This window comes from Dromiciops gliroides, chromosome 1 (assembly GCF_019393635.1).
Source record: "Dromiciops gliroides isolate mDroGli1 chromosome 1, mDroGli1.pri, whole genome shotgun sequence".
Classification (NCBI taxonomy): domain Eukaryota; kingdom Metazoa; phylum Chordata; class Mammalia; order Microbiotheria; family Microbiotheriidae; genus Dromiciops; species Dromiciops gliroides.
Genome location: NC_057861.1, coordinates 310,675,258 through 310,689,321, shown reverse-complemented (window position 1 = coordinate 310,689,321; position 14,064 = coordinate 310,675,258). Strand labels below are relative to the sequence as shown.

At 36.7% G+C, this 14,064-nt stretch overlaps 1 protein-coding gene across 1 annotated transcript in view; it reads left to right on the top strand.

The window, feature by feature from the left end:
* DCC (DCC netrin 1 receptor) overlaps positions 1 to 14,064 on the top strand; it is a 1,450,760-nt gene that overhangs the window by 1,310,685 nt on the left and 126,011 nt on the right. Inside the window, exon 21 of the mRNA XM_043979362.1 lies at positions 729 to 761. Within this exon, the coding sequence (XP_043835297.1) occupies positions 729 to 761 (33 nt within the window). The remainder of the gene's footprint in view (positions 1 to 728; positions 762 to 14,064) is intronic.

The window sequence follows — 14,064 nt, the reverse complement described above, 5'->3', positions numbered from 1 at the left end:
TTCTCCTAGTCTTAAATTTTGCTAACCAAAAAGCTACCTGCCTTTTTTTATTCAAGTAATGAAGAAATAGTTTCCTAGATGATACTCATAAATGATCTGAAACTCTGACAGCTCAAAATTTGTTTCTGTCTCCACAGATTCTAAAGTGTTATCAAACTTATTTTAGATTGTACTATTCATTTATGACATTATCAGGCATCATCATGGAAATGGGATAAACTTTTTTATAAAGATCATTGACAATGCAAAATATCTGTCAGAGGGAACATTCTTTATGTAGGTAATAATTATTTAGTAGTTGAGCTCTCATTTTTTCCCACTAATTCTACCTTTAATTAAAATTTCAGTATAATTATTCTGAGGTCATGTTCAGGGGAGGTACGAACACCATTTACATTTCCTGTTGTAGATGGGGTGAATATTAGGGATTTTATAACAATTATGATGATTCTCTTTTTTTCTTTTCTTTGGAGACCTTTACAAATGAAAGCAGATATCTATTACTTTCAATCCAGGTCACTACATTTTCATTGCACTGAGGCACTGGTTTTGATATGAAAACCTACTAACAAAATTGTTGATTTGATATGTCAACTTCTCTGCTGGGAATTGTCAAAGTCTAATGATATTCTCTCTCTCTCTCTCTCTCTCTCTCTCTCTCTCTCTCTCTCTCTCTCTCTCTCTCTCTCTCTCTTTTTTAAATTTTATTTTTATTTTTATTTTTGCAGTGGAGCACCCTGACAAAATGGCTAATGACCAAGGTACAGTGGCCTCATTCTGTCACTTTCCCCTATTTGAAACAATGCTATATGTTTGAAATGATGTCAGATGTCACTTTGCATTCTGCTTTTCACCTGGGCTATACACCTGATGAGGCAGACACTAGAGCGATAATTAATCTTGTTAATGAAGTTCTGCTCTGTTGAGGCTGCTGCTTTGATGGGGAAGATGTAAATTTTCTTGAGAGGAAATTGTTTTGTCTCTTTTCTGAAGGACCAATTAAAATGTCAAGCTTCTTTGTATGAAATAAATTTTTAGTCTCTGTCTGCACTTTTGAATAATTCACATTAAGTATAATTAAGCTCAGCATAATTTTCAAGCTGCTCTTGCACCCCTTCCTGAGCTATAGATTAAAGTTCTGTAGCCATGGCAGAAAACCATAAATCATTTTCCCTTCTCCCCAATCAGCACCCTTTATTAAAAGAAAGCAAAGTGGAGTCAACCTTTTACCAGCTTTTGCATTACTAATTCTGACAGTAAGTTTTCCCATTCCTTGAAATTGAAAGCCTCGTCTACTCTAAACATTTTATCATTTTTGTATTCTTTTTGTCCAAAAAGTTGTATAGTGAGGCAACATGATGTCTTTGAAATGATTCTATATAAAGGTAAATGAGAGTTATTTATCAACCTGAGAGCAGAACACTTTGGTATTATTCTGATTTGTAGGCCATTTGGTAAATTGGGATTGGTTCCTCTTTATATTAACAATGAATGGTATCCAAAAAGAGATGATTGTTTATGCCTTGTGCTTTTCAGGGAGTTTGGTATTTCAAGGAGGGTAAGTTTGTAAATACCTGTCAGTACAGACCAACTTATTTATTGTCCTTTGATGGTAGTGCCAACAATTTGTTTTCTGCTTTGGATATGCTTATTGTACTTGCAAACCTAATTTCAAATTAGACCCCATTAGGGAATTAGAAGAAACATTGTTTTCCCCAATCTCTCTTTTTTGGGAAGAACAAAACTCCGACCAAGATATTTGGGATTTTTGAGTAATTGTTGTGAATCTATACACATACCTTTTTGCAAGAGAATGCACACTGTAGTTTCCTAATGCAATGCTTTTAAAGTGAGATGTAGCAAAAACATTTTTAAAGGCAAGTGAAATCAAGCCATTAAAATATATAAAAGATAAATGAGATAGGGATTATTATCATTCCTCACACATGTTTTATTCTGGCTGCTTCTATTTAAAATTTCTCCATGGTTTCCATATCTATTAAATAGTAATGTTCCTGCAAACTACTAATAATTAGTGGTTATTGTGGTGATACCCATTCAGTTGAGTGAATTAGACATAGAGCTACCTGAATCTGAACTTCAAATAATTGATCAGGAGAAAGAAGAATAATGTTATAATCCCAATGAAACATTTTCTTTTTTCTTCTATTTCCTTGTCAGTAAGCATGTATGGACTGCCATCACTTAACACACCACCCTTCCCCAACTCTCTGCCAGAGTTGTGAGGCAGGTAGGGTACCTGATTTAAAGTCATGAAGACAAGCATTCAAATCCCACCACAAATGCTTACTAGTTGTGTGACTGCGGGCACATCACTTATTCTCTCTGTGCCTTTCTTTCCTCTTTGTCAAATGAGGGGGTTAGATTTGATAACCTCTAAAGTCCCTTCCAGATCTAAATATAAGATCCTATCATCTGACAGAATGACAAGGCTCCTGGAAGCTGAAATTACATACATGCTTATATGGAATGCCAGGTATGCATGACACTGACTAGAAGGGACTTAAAAGGCTCAGTGTTCTTATTTATTTACCTGCTATTCCTGATTAGTTATCATTCGTGTCAATGGCCTGCTCTATAGAGCCAAGATACCCACCTGTTGTGCTATAATTTCTAAACTGACTGTGGATTCAGAAAGGCACCTGCGGAGAACAGACATATATGAGAACCATTATTGCCAATGTATTCCTATTAGTCTAGTGAAGAAAATACTCCTTTTATTTCCTCAAATATGACTTAGAAAGGATCAGTGCACATTATAACCTCTTTGGTTCTTTATTTAAACACAGCTGGGAACATAATTTGTCAAGTTTGGGGATTCTAAATTTTAAATCAAACTCAAGTCATTCTGAAGGTCCATGGGGATCAATTGAATATAATTTGGTGGTTCCAAAATGGATCTTTCAGTTCTTACAAAGAAAACACTTGATATTTCCTGACCATAAAGAAACAATAAATATTCCTTTCATAATACCAGTCTTCTAAATGGATGTCAATATAAATAAGAAAAGGCTCAGATTAAGTATCCCATTCCCTGCTTCCCCGCCCCCCCAAAAAAGCAAATTAAAATAAGAGCATATTGATCGGAATGTTACAAGTCCTAATATATTCCAAAACTAAGAGGATAGTTATTTTCCTCATTATTCGACTGATTTCCCCTACCCCCTCCTTGCCTTAGTCTGATAAATTTGTGTTAAGTGGCTGAATCTCAGAAAATATTCCCTCTGAGAAAATTTGACACTATGGGTCAGAGTGAAAAACTCTTAATGAAACCCAAATATGCAGCAGGGCAATTTTGAGTAGCAGAAGAGAAAAACAAATACAGTTTTGATTGTTCTATGAAGTGTCTTTGCAAGCAATCAAACAATACCAATTAATTAATCAATATTTATCTATCAAGTACCTACTATGTTCCAGGCACTGAGCTAAGTGCTAGGGATACAAAAAGAGGAAAAAGACAGTCTCTGCCCGCAAAGAGTTTACAATCTAATGATCTATAAAATTAATAACTATTGTGCTGTTTAGTAGTATCAGTCACGTCTGACTCTTCATGACTCCATTTGTTTTTGTTTTTTGTTGTTTTGGCAAAGATACTGGAGTAGATTGCCATTCCCTTCTCCAGAAAACTAATAATTTGAAAATCTAATCTATAAAATCAGCTTTATTTTTTCATTTAACAGTAATTTGGGGAAAATCTCTGATTCATCAGTCTATTAGTGCTTCTTTGAAGATATTAGGGAATTTGTGTAAAGCCTCTTATAACTGTCTGCAAATGGTTTGTATTAATGAGAGACTCTTTAGAAGTTTTACTTCTTGGCTCACTCATATTACTTTTGGACTTTATTTTTTCCTTAATGTTTTAAACAATATCTTCCCTTTCTCCCTTATTACCTTTCAAGTCATATTCTCTAAATTCCAAAACATAAAAGGATGGGTAGTGGGAATACAGTAGAGGATAATGGGGGGAGGGGATATTTACTGTTGGGAAGAACATTTAAGCCTAGAAGCACTTGGATTTTAGGGTTGTGTATGGTAATGGTGTCAAACTCAAATAAATATGTAACCAAGCACTCCTTATATTGACTTAGAAAACTTCAAATTATTATTACCCATGTTGAATTGTGTTTTTATTGATTTTTTTCAACATTTTCAAGTACTTCTTAATCTGATTCCAGATCCTCTGGGGAGATGTGCAGCCTAGTCAGCCAAAGCAGACTACAATTTTGACACCTCTATATAGGGTATGGTATTATAGAAACATAAACTTCAGAGTTGGAAGGGACCATAGAGAATGAATAATCCAGGGGGGTAAAATGAGGTTATTTCCTCCCCCTCTTTGATTCCTGATAATAAAGAGAATTATCTGTAGAGTGTCCAAAAACCAGTAAGATGTGCATAGAATCAGTGAACCAATAAACATTTCTTAAGTGCTTACTATGTGCTAAGAACTGCAATTTAAGGAAAAATTAGAGTAGGGGAGAAAGTTTCCTTTAAATTAATAAATTAAAATAACAGTTTCCATTGCCTTCACTATGGAAACATTTCAGTCACCCCTCAGACAAAAGGGAGTTTTCTCTTTCATTTTGACTAAAGAATGGGTTGCTAAAATTACAGTGTCTAGCACAGTGTCTGGAAATTTTAAACAAATAATTCAGTAAGGCCGATCTCTAAACACACACACACACGTACACATTCAGTTTCTCAGATTTCCTTTTGTAGAACAATAGCTTTCTTGATTTAATCATGAATGTTGCACATAGAGGGTAGAAATGACAGAATAGTTTAGAGACTAAGGCTTTGAATTATGTATCGCAAAAAGCTTGATGGGCCATATCTTGGAGAAACGAATCACACAGTGCAATACTAAGTAATCACTTTTTTATAAATCTTTTTTTTTTGGGGGGGGGCAATGGGGGTTAAGTGACTTGCCCAGGGTCACACAGCTAGTAAGTGTCAAGTGTCTGAGGCCAGATTTGAACTCAGGTATTCCTGAATCCAGGGCTAGTGCTTTATCCACTGCTCCATCTAGCTGCCCCCAGTAATCACTTTTTTAAATGGATATATGGCACTAAATTTTTTTTTCAGTGAGGCAATTGGGGTTAAGTGACTTGCCCAGCGTCACACAGCTAGTAAGTGTCAAGTGTCTGAGGCCGGATTTGAACTTAGGTCCTCCCGACTCCAAGGCCGGTGCTCTGTCCATTGCACCACCTAGCTACCTCAGCACTAAATTTTATAACCCTAAGATCCATGGCACCCTGGTAAAGGTCTTCCACTTCTTCCCCTTCCAACTGTTATTCCTCTCTCCTCACAGCCACCATACCCTAACAGTGTTCTGTAACTTCTGTCTCTTTTTCTCCACACTCAGACCAAGGGAGGTTTCCATAAGGGAGGTTTACCCAGCATATAATCAAAGCAAGTTTACCACTTTTGGCTGCTGGGACCTTTGCTATGACATTCAATAGTATGTAGTTGAGTAATTATCTCATCCACCTCTATGGTCATACTGTGGTTGAGGCAGCATATCTCTTGTCTTCCTGATTGATACTTGAAATTGGAACATGAATCATATACATGGTATCCCAAAAGTCTTAATGCAACTTTAAGCTATCAAAACTTAAAACTGTGTTAAAACTTTTGAGACAGCTTGTATATTTTGTTTTCATAATACCTCACTTTGATGTTTTCCCAATAAGTCTTAATGTTACCCTGATCCATAATACAACCTTTATAAGTTTCATAGAAAGCCCATTTACATTTTTAAAGCAAGTTCCCTTAAACTCAATGGAGTGAATTACAATCTGAGAATTGACAATTTATCTGCATTCAGTTAATTAACGCTACCAGACTACTGTTAATAAACTAGAAGTGATCATTTTTATAATATCTTACATATGATCAGCACTTCATATTTGATCATTTTTCTAAATAATCAAGCATAGCAAAGATGGAAATAAGACCTGATAACAGGGGTTGACAACATTGTCTCATAAGTACAGTGTTGTTGGGCATCCTAAAGCTCAGAATGACCTCAGGCTGCTAAGCTCAGGACAACAGAAAAAAACAGTTTTTAGGGTTTTTTTGTTTTGTTTTGTTTGGGGGAGCTTTAGCAATATTTGAGGAAAGAGGAGGATCAAGGGAGGGATAAAATGGCTGCTCAGGTAGATGGTATGATGTTAATGGAAGGCAGAGTGACAGCATCTACTATTGAGTAGTTTTCTTTTCTTTTTTCCCTATTGAGGAGAATAATCTTTGAGTTGAAAGAGAAAAAAAACGAAAAATGGCAATAAGAGTGTAAAATTTCAGATGAATTGAGATATAATAATGATAGCAGCTAATTGTTCTAGATAAGTTAAAGTCATCAAGCCTAGCCGAACATAATTCCATATTATCAAAAAAATTAGAGAAAAGTTGTGGAGAAATAGAGGTACCACAGATTGAGAGATGGATGAATATCAAAAGGAAGATGTAGAAGAGGAGAATGTGGAAGAGATAAAGGAGGAGAAGGAAGAGGGAGGAGAAAGAAATGGAAAAGGAAGAGAGGTCGGCAAGCTATAAGTCAGTGAACTTGATGTGATTCAATCAGAGTTCATAAGAGATCCCAGAAGTCTAGACCAGGTACTCAGGATTGCTTTCTGTTACAAAGGATCATGTATAACCCTAGAAATTATAATACTCAACATAGGTATGTCCATGAGAATTTTTTTGTACAAAAAAAATGGGACATTAAGAATTAAAGGTCACTAATTATAGAGCCAAGGAGAATTAAGAGAATGGCAAAATTATAGCTAGTTTAAAAGAGTAACTGGAAATGCTGAACTTAGGTTAGCATCATAGTTTGTTTTTCATACAAGTTTGAGAGAACCTAACATGTTTCCATCTTCTGAATGCTTAATAAGTGTATTGAATGAATAAGTGGGAAAATAAGGAGAACAAAAGGAAGGCATACTGACTTGGAGTGACATTGAAATTCCTGAAAATATCATCTTGATAATCATATTATTTGCCCTGCCCAAGTCAAAATCTTTTTTTTTCTTCCAGGTTTTTTTCCTTTATATGATGACATCTTTGTACCACACACCGCTAGCCTCAGAGGTCTATAATAGGAATATTTACCTAAAAGTAATTTACTAAAAAGGATTTACTCAGACAGACAAGAAACCAAAAAAAAAAAGGGAAATCAAGCCTAGGCATACCAAGATATACCAAAAGCCACTGAATTACTTTCTATTCTCAGCACATCAAGTAAGATTCTGCAGTATTGTGTTGCTAATATCATCAGGTAGATATAGATATCTATACAGTTGAGCCCGTTAGCTGTGAAATGCCAGAAGTTATTTTAGACTGTTTCTTTAAGCATTTTAAGCAACAATTCATCAGTTTGGCATGACGTAGCTGCTAGGAAACTATGGGATTAACTAGATGGCCTCTGGGGTCTTCTTTCAGCCTTGTGAGCATAGGATTCTATGCTGATTTTATTATCCAGAGTAAAGCTGTATTTCCATCTCTAAAGCTATTACTGGCATTTTATTGTGTTTGTTTTTATTGAATAAAATCTTTCAATGACACCTGCTCAAACAACAACAAAAAATTATTCTAGGACCTACTTACTGTCCCATGTTATTCATTTTGGGGTAAAAATATATACCATGTATGTTACCTGTTTTGTCCCCAATTAGACTTATGAAGCTGTCTGGATTTGGAAATTTTAACACTAATTTGATGTTAGGCTAACTTCACTTGTAAATTAATCATTTCCTCTCTTGGCTTTGGCATGAAGTTTAGGATGTTCTGATAAACATTAAAACACTTGACTTGCAAGAAGTACTTCAAATCATTTTTCTATTACTAAGGTACAAGCATGCTGTTTGTGGAATGTAATTTATTATTGTGGATTATTTATGAGCATACTTTCAAATTCTGTAGGCATGGAAACAAAGCCCTAATTTTATATGCTTGGAAAATATGAGCTTACTACCCAGATAAACACATACATAAACACGCATGTGTTTTTATATACAAATATAATCACATTAATACATGTGTAGAAAGTTGACCAGGAGAATTCCCTGATCAGTTCGAAGTAGTAAGCATTTATTTGATACTTTGATTACATCTGTTATGAAATATGTGGACATAGCCATTTAGATGTTTTCAGCCCATTATAGAAAATTAAGGATAAAGCGACCGGCTCTACCCTTGTCAAATGGACAGAGTTGAGAGGAGTCATCCTTTTCTGGGGCCCTATAAAAAAAAAAAAGTCTTTTTCACAAACATAGCCCTTTTTTTCTTTTCCAGTGAATTATTGAGAGAACAACAAACTAAAAACTTCTATGTAATAGAAGGTTCCCCTTTCTGGAAACACTAATAATAATAGCTACCATTTATATAGTGCTTTACTGTTTTGCAATGAATTTTACATGTCTTATCTCATAACAATCCTGTGAACTAGGTATAATTATTATCCCCATTTTACAGACAATGGAACTGAGGCTGAGAAAAGTTAAATGACTTTCCCAGAGCCTTATCATTAGTGTCTGAAAGTATTCAATCACAGGTCTTCCTTCTTAACTCCAAGTCTGGCACTCTATCTACTGTGCAACCTAGTTTCCTCAGTGTCTGCCTTGGGACAGAAGCATACAGAAGTTGTATGTGTTCTTAGACATGTGGTATAAGAATAGGATGCCAACTTCCTGGCCTCAACTATGGAGAGGAAAAAGAAATGGCAGCCATAGAGAAGGAAACCATAACATCTGGGAGGCAGGAGTTCATCAACCATAGATTTCTGGAGGAGCATCAAGAATTATTCATCCTAGTTTCCTAGATAGAAAAGACTTTTCTGGTGATATGATCTAGAATCCAACTTTGTGGGGAAATGGGGCTTCCTTGGCATTACCAGACTAAGTCCTACTTTGCAAGAAACCCCAAACTTGAGATTTATGGAACCCAGATTTGTAGAATGGAAAGGAGAGTTCCTGAACAACTGCTGCCTCTTGAAGAGAGATGAGGATACTTACAATCTGGTCTTCTAGTGAGTGTCAGAAATTTCCTGGATAGTACCATCCTCTTGGGAAGAGCATCCACATATAGCCTTGTATGTTAGAAGAACAGCAGGGGAATCTATGCCATGCTATGGAATGAGGGGACTTCATTTTGTCTTCTGCTTTTAAAATGAGTCATTTGGATCATGGCAATCTAATTGAAGGGAAATTATCTCCCTATCTACCTTAGGGAAATACAAGTCCTTGGTATATTGCCATATGGCTAGATGAATGTATGGGCCTCTTCCCTGGAAAGATAAGAGAATGGAATTATTTTGGGTAACTGTGTATGATTTGTGTTTTCAAAATGTTCTATAGTATTAGAATACAAGTAGTCTTCTACTTGATATGAAGTGTTACTTTGAGTGTTTATACAGAAAACAGGGAACTTTCCTTTAAAAAAACTATGCATACACACACAAAAAAAAAAAACACCCCCTCAAGTGGCAGCTAGGTGGCACAGTGGATAAAGCACCGGCCCTGGATTCAGGAGGACCTGAGTTCAAATGTGACCTCAGACACTTGACACTTACTAGCTGTGTGACCCTGGGCAAGTCACTTGACCCCAGTAGCCTCATCAAAAAAATAGATAGATAGATAGATAGATAGATGGATGGATGGATGGATGGATGGATGGATGGATGGATGGATGGATGGATGGATGGATGGATGGATAGATAGATAGATAGATAGATAGATAGATAGATAGATAGATAGATAGATAGATAGATAGATAGAGATAGATAGAGATGGAACAGCTAAGTGATGGGCTTCGGGTCAAGAAGACTCATCTTCCTGAGTTCACATCTGGCCTCTGAGATATGTATATGTATATGTGTGTATATGTATATACACATATACATACATACATACATAAATATATATATATATATATATATATATACACACACATACACTACCTATGTGAACCTAAGCATTACTAAACTCTGTCAATTTCCTCATCTGGAAATGGCAAACCACTCCACTACTTTTGCCAAGAAAACCCCAATGGAGTCATGAAGAGTTGGACACATCTGGAAAAAAATAGACTGAATAGATCTAGACATAAGGTATATTTGAACCACACTTGTAAATTTCCCATAAAAACTCCAGGAAACCAATCCAAAGCATTATGGGGTTTTTTTTTTGTTGTTGTTGTTATTGTTTCTGTTTGTTTTGGGTTTTGTGGGGGGGAGGGGTAGGTGGATCTGCATTTTAATTAATGGTCCCTCATAGAATCACATTCCAGCCATGCAAACCCAGGTCTTAGTATGCTGAGCCACAAGCTCTAGATATGTAATATTCGTAAATCATTAAAGGATCTATTCACCAAAATGCCATTCTCATAAAATCCCATAATTTGCAGAGAGAAGAGACCTTTTAGGTCATCAAAAGTGTCCTACTGCCACTGCCTGATTATTCTCTTGAATATAAATTCTGGCATTTTCTGAATAGTAGATCTACCTTTAATGCTTTTGAGTGGCTTGAAATTAAATCTCAATTCCCTCCTGATGCATTCCTATTATACTCTGAAATAGAAAATTAATGAAATTTGGTGACTCTTAATCCCCTTCTCTAAAGCCACAGTTAGTTTTGTCCTCAAATTGTTCTGTCCAAGATGGTTTGTCCTCCTGTTTACTTGAACTGGTCATTCCCACATACCTATTTAAAATTGTATTTTTGGGGCAGCTAGGTGGCACAGTGGATAGAGCACTGGCCCTGGATTCAGGAGGACCTGAGTTCAAATATGGCCTCAGACACTTGACACTTACTAGCTATGTGACCCTGGGCAAGTCACTTAACCCCAATTGCCTCACCAAAAAAATAAATAAATAAACAAACAAGTAAATAAATAAATAATGAAATTGTATTTTCTAGTCCAATTATATATAAATTCAGAGAAACATATACTTCCAATGGACATTGGGAGGTAACGAAGTATACCCCACATCTCCAGTCAATGTTATTAGATTGCTAGTTACTGTTTTGATGCACCTTTGAATAGCAGGTCCAACTGGGGCTATGTCCCTGGGCGGTATAGTAGAACCTAGACCTCTCTCTTTGTGACCCCATTTGATGTTTTCTTGGCAATAATACTGGAATGGTTTGCTATTTCCTTCTCAAGTTCCTTTTAGAGATGAGAAAACTGAGGCAAACAGGGTTAAGCAACTTGCCCAGAGTGACACAGTAGATCTAAGACCAGATTTGAATGAATATCTTCCTGTCTCCATGTCCAGTACTCTATCTACTGACACCAAATATTTTGGAGACCTTTCTTGATTTCCCTTTACTTCAAAGGGATAGTAGTGAAGCACATACATGGACTCTCCACAAATGATGTATTGCTTATTAACACATATTGACCTTTTTGTTTTCTTTTTTGTTTTTTTTTGTGGGGCAATGGGGGTTAAGTGACTTGCCCAGGGTCACACAGCTAGTAAGTGTCAAGTGTCTGGGGTCAGATTTGAACTCAGGTACTTCTGAATCCAGGGCCAGTGCTTTATCCACTGCGCCACCTAGCTGCCCCCTACATATTGACTTTTAAAATCATGAATTAACATTAACTATATTGTATTGTATTTTTATTTTGTGAAATATTTACTAATTACATTTCAACCTGGTTCAAGTGCCTGGGACAGCCTCACGTACCCTGAGTTGAACATCTCTGGACCTTAATACTATAATACTAGACTTGGCATCAGGAAGACCTAGTTTTGAATCAGGCTTTGTTACCCTGGACATTTCACTTAACTATCTTGACCTCACCTCTAAAAGAGATACTTAATGAAAAGCTCCTTGCACACCCATATAAATGTTAGCTGTTACTATTATTATGATTGACCCATTTTCTTTTCCAATCATAAATTTGATGCCATCCTTTATACCTGTTCTTTGCTTATTTGTTCTATGATGCAGTCAACTTACACTTACCATGCATCTCTCGACAGTCTTGAGCAATACTCATTAAATCTTCAGTCTAGTGTTTTATGATTCACAGCCATACAACTATATCCATAGAGTAATAGTATTCAAAAAGCTGGGCTTTTATTTTATAGAAAAGGTTATAAAATGGAGATAATGTTAATACCTACAGTTCCTGCCTTATAGGTTTGTTTTGAAATTCTCCATGTCTTTTTCTAAATTATCGATTTAAAAATGTTCAGTAGCACAAGGCCCCCAGCAGAGATCCCTAGGAATACTTCATGCAACACCTCCTTGCAAATTGATATTGAACCATTCATAACATTTCTTTGAGATTAACTATTCCAACTCCATCAAATTATATTATCATCTAGTCTACACCCCTTCATCTCTTCCTCAAGAATAGTATGAAATGGGGCAGCTAGGTGGCGCAGTGGATAGAGCACCGTCTCTGGATTCAGGAGGACCTGAGTTCAATTCTGACCTCAAATTCGTGACACTTACTAGCTGTGTGACCCTGGGCAAGTCACTTAATCCCAATTGCCTCACCAAAACAAACAAGAATAGTATGAGATATTTAAAGCCTAGGTAAAAAATTAAAAGCATTACCCTGATCTACCATTTTAGTGACATTGTCAAAAAAAAAATGAGGTTAGTGTGGCATGACTTGTTTCTGATGAAGCCTCGTGACATGATTTCCTTTCTTTTTTAAAAAATTGATATCTATGTACTGTCTCTGTAAGGACATAGTCTAAAATTTCCCCAAGAACTAAGGACAAACTCACTGCCTTATAATTTTAAAATTCTATTATCTTTTTTTTGTTTTAAAGTTCAAGATATTTGTCCTTCCATTCTGTAGTACCTCGTTCATTCTCTACTTTTCAAATATCATGGGTAGCAGCTCAGCAAGCACATCTATCAGTTTTTCAGGGGGCAGCTAGGTGGCACAGTAAATAAAGCACTAGCCCTGAAGTTGGGAAGACACCTCAGACACTTATTAGCTGTGTGACCCTGGGCAAGTCACAACCCTAATTGCTTTAAACATCCAGGGCCATCTCCAATCATCCTGATATATATCTTGCCACTGATCTCGGATGGCTCTTGAAGAGAAAGTGAGGTTGGCGACTTTTCATGGTCCTCATTCACTTAAAACTAATTCACTGGGGGCAGCTAGGTGGCTCAGTGGGGGCAGCTAGGTGGCACAGTGGATAGAGCACTGGCCCTGGATTCAGGAGTACCTGAGTTCAAATCTGGCCCCAGACACTTAACACTTACCAGCTGTGTGACCCTGGGCAAATCACTTAACCCCAATTGCCTCACTAAAAATAAACAAAAAACAAAAAACCAATTCACTGGGGGGCAGTTAGATGGCGCAGTAGATAAAGCACCGGCCCTGGATTCAGGAGTACCTGAGTTCAAATCTGGCCCCAGACACTTGACACTTACTAGTTGTGTGACCCTGGGCAAGTCACTTAACCCCCATTGCCCCACAAAAAAACAAACAAACAAACAAACAAACAAAACAAAACAAAACAAAAAAAGTGCTTTTATGGGGCAGCTAGGTGGTGCAGTGGATAGAGCACTGGCCCTGGAGTCAGGAGTACCTGAGTTCAAATCCGGCTTCAGACAGTCTTGTGTGTGTGTGTGTGGGGGGGGGGGGGGCAATGAGGATTAAGTGACTTGCCCAGGGTCATACAGCTAGTAAATGTCAACTGATTGAGGCTGCATTTGAACTCAGGTCCTCCTGAATCCAGGGCTGGTGCTTCATCAACTGTGCCACCTAGCTGCCCCCATAGTCCTTTTTCAGAATGAAGGATGAACAACAGCAACAACAACCCTAGGTTCATTTGAACCAGGTAACTTGAATTCATTGAGAAGTATTAACTCCTTATTGTCCATTTCTATTCTGCTTTTCTAGTCCAAAGATCATTTATTTTATAATAGAAGAATTAAATTAAATGTTGAACATCTTTTAGCTCCATCTGTTGTCAGTTATCTTGTCCTATATACCTGGAGGATCACTCTTTTCCTTTTATTTGTTTCTTTTCCCCAAAATAACCCCAAACAAAATAAAACAAAAAGC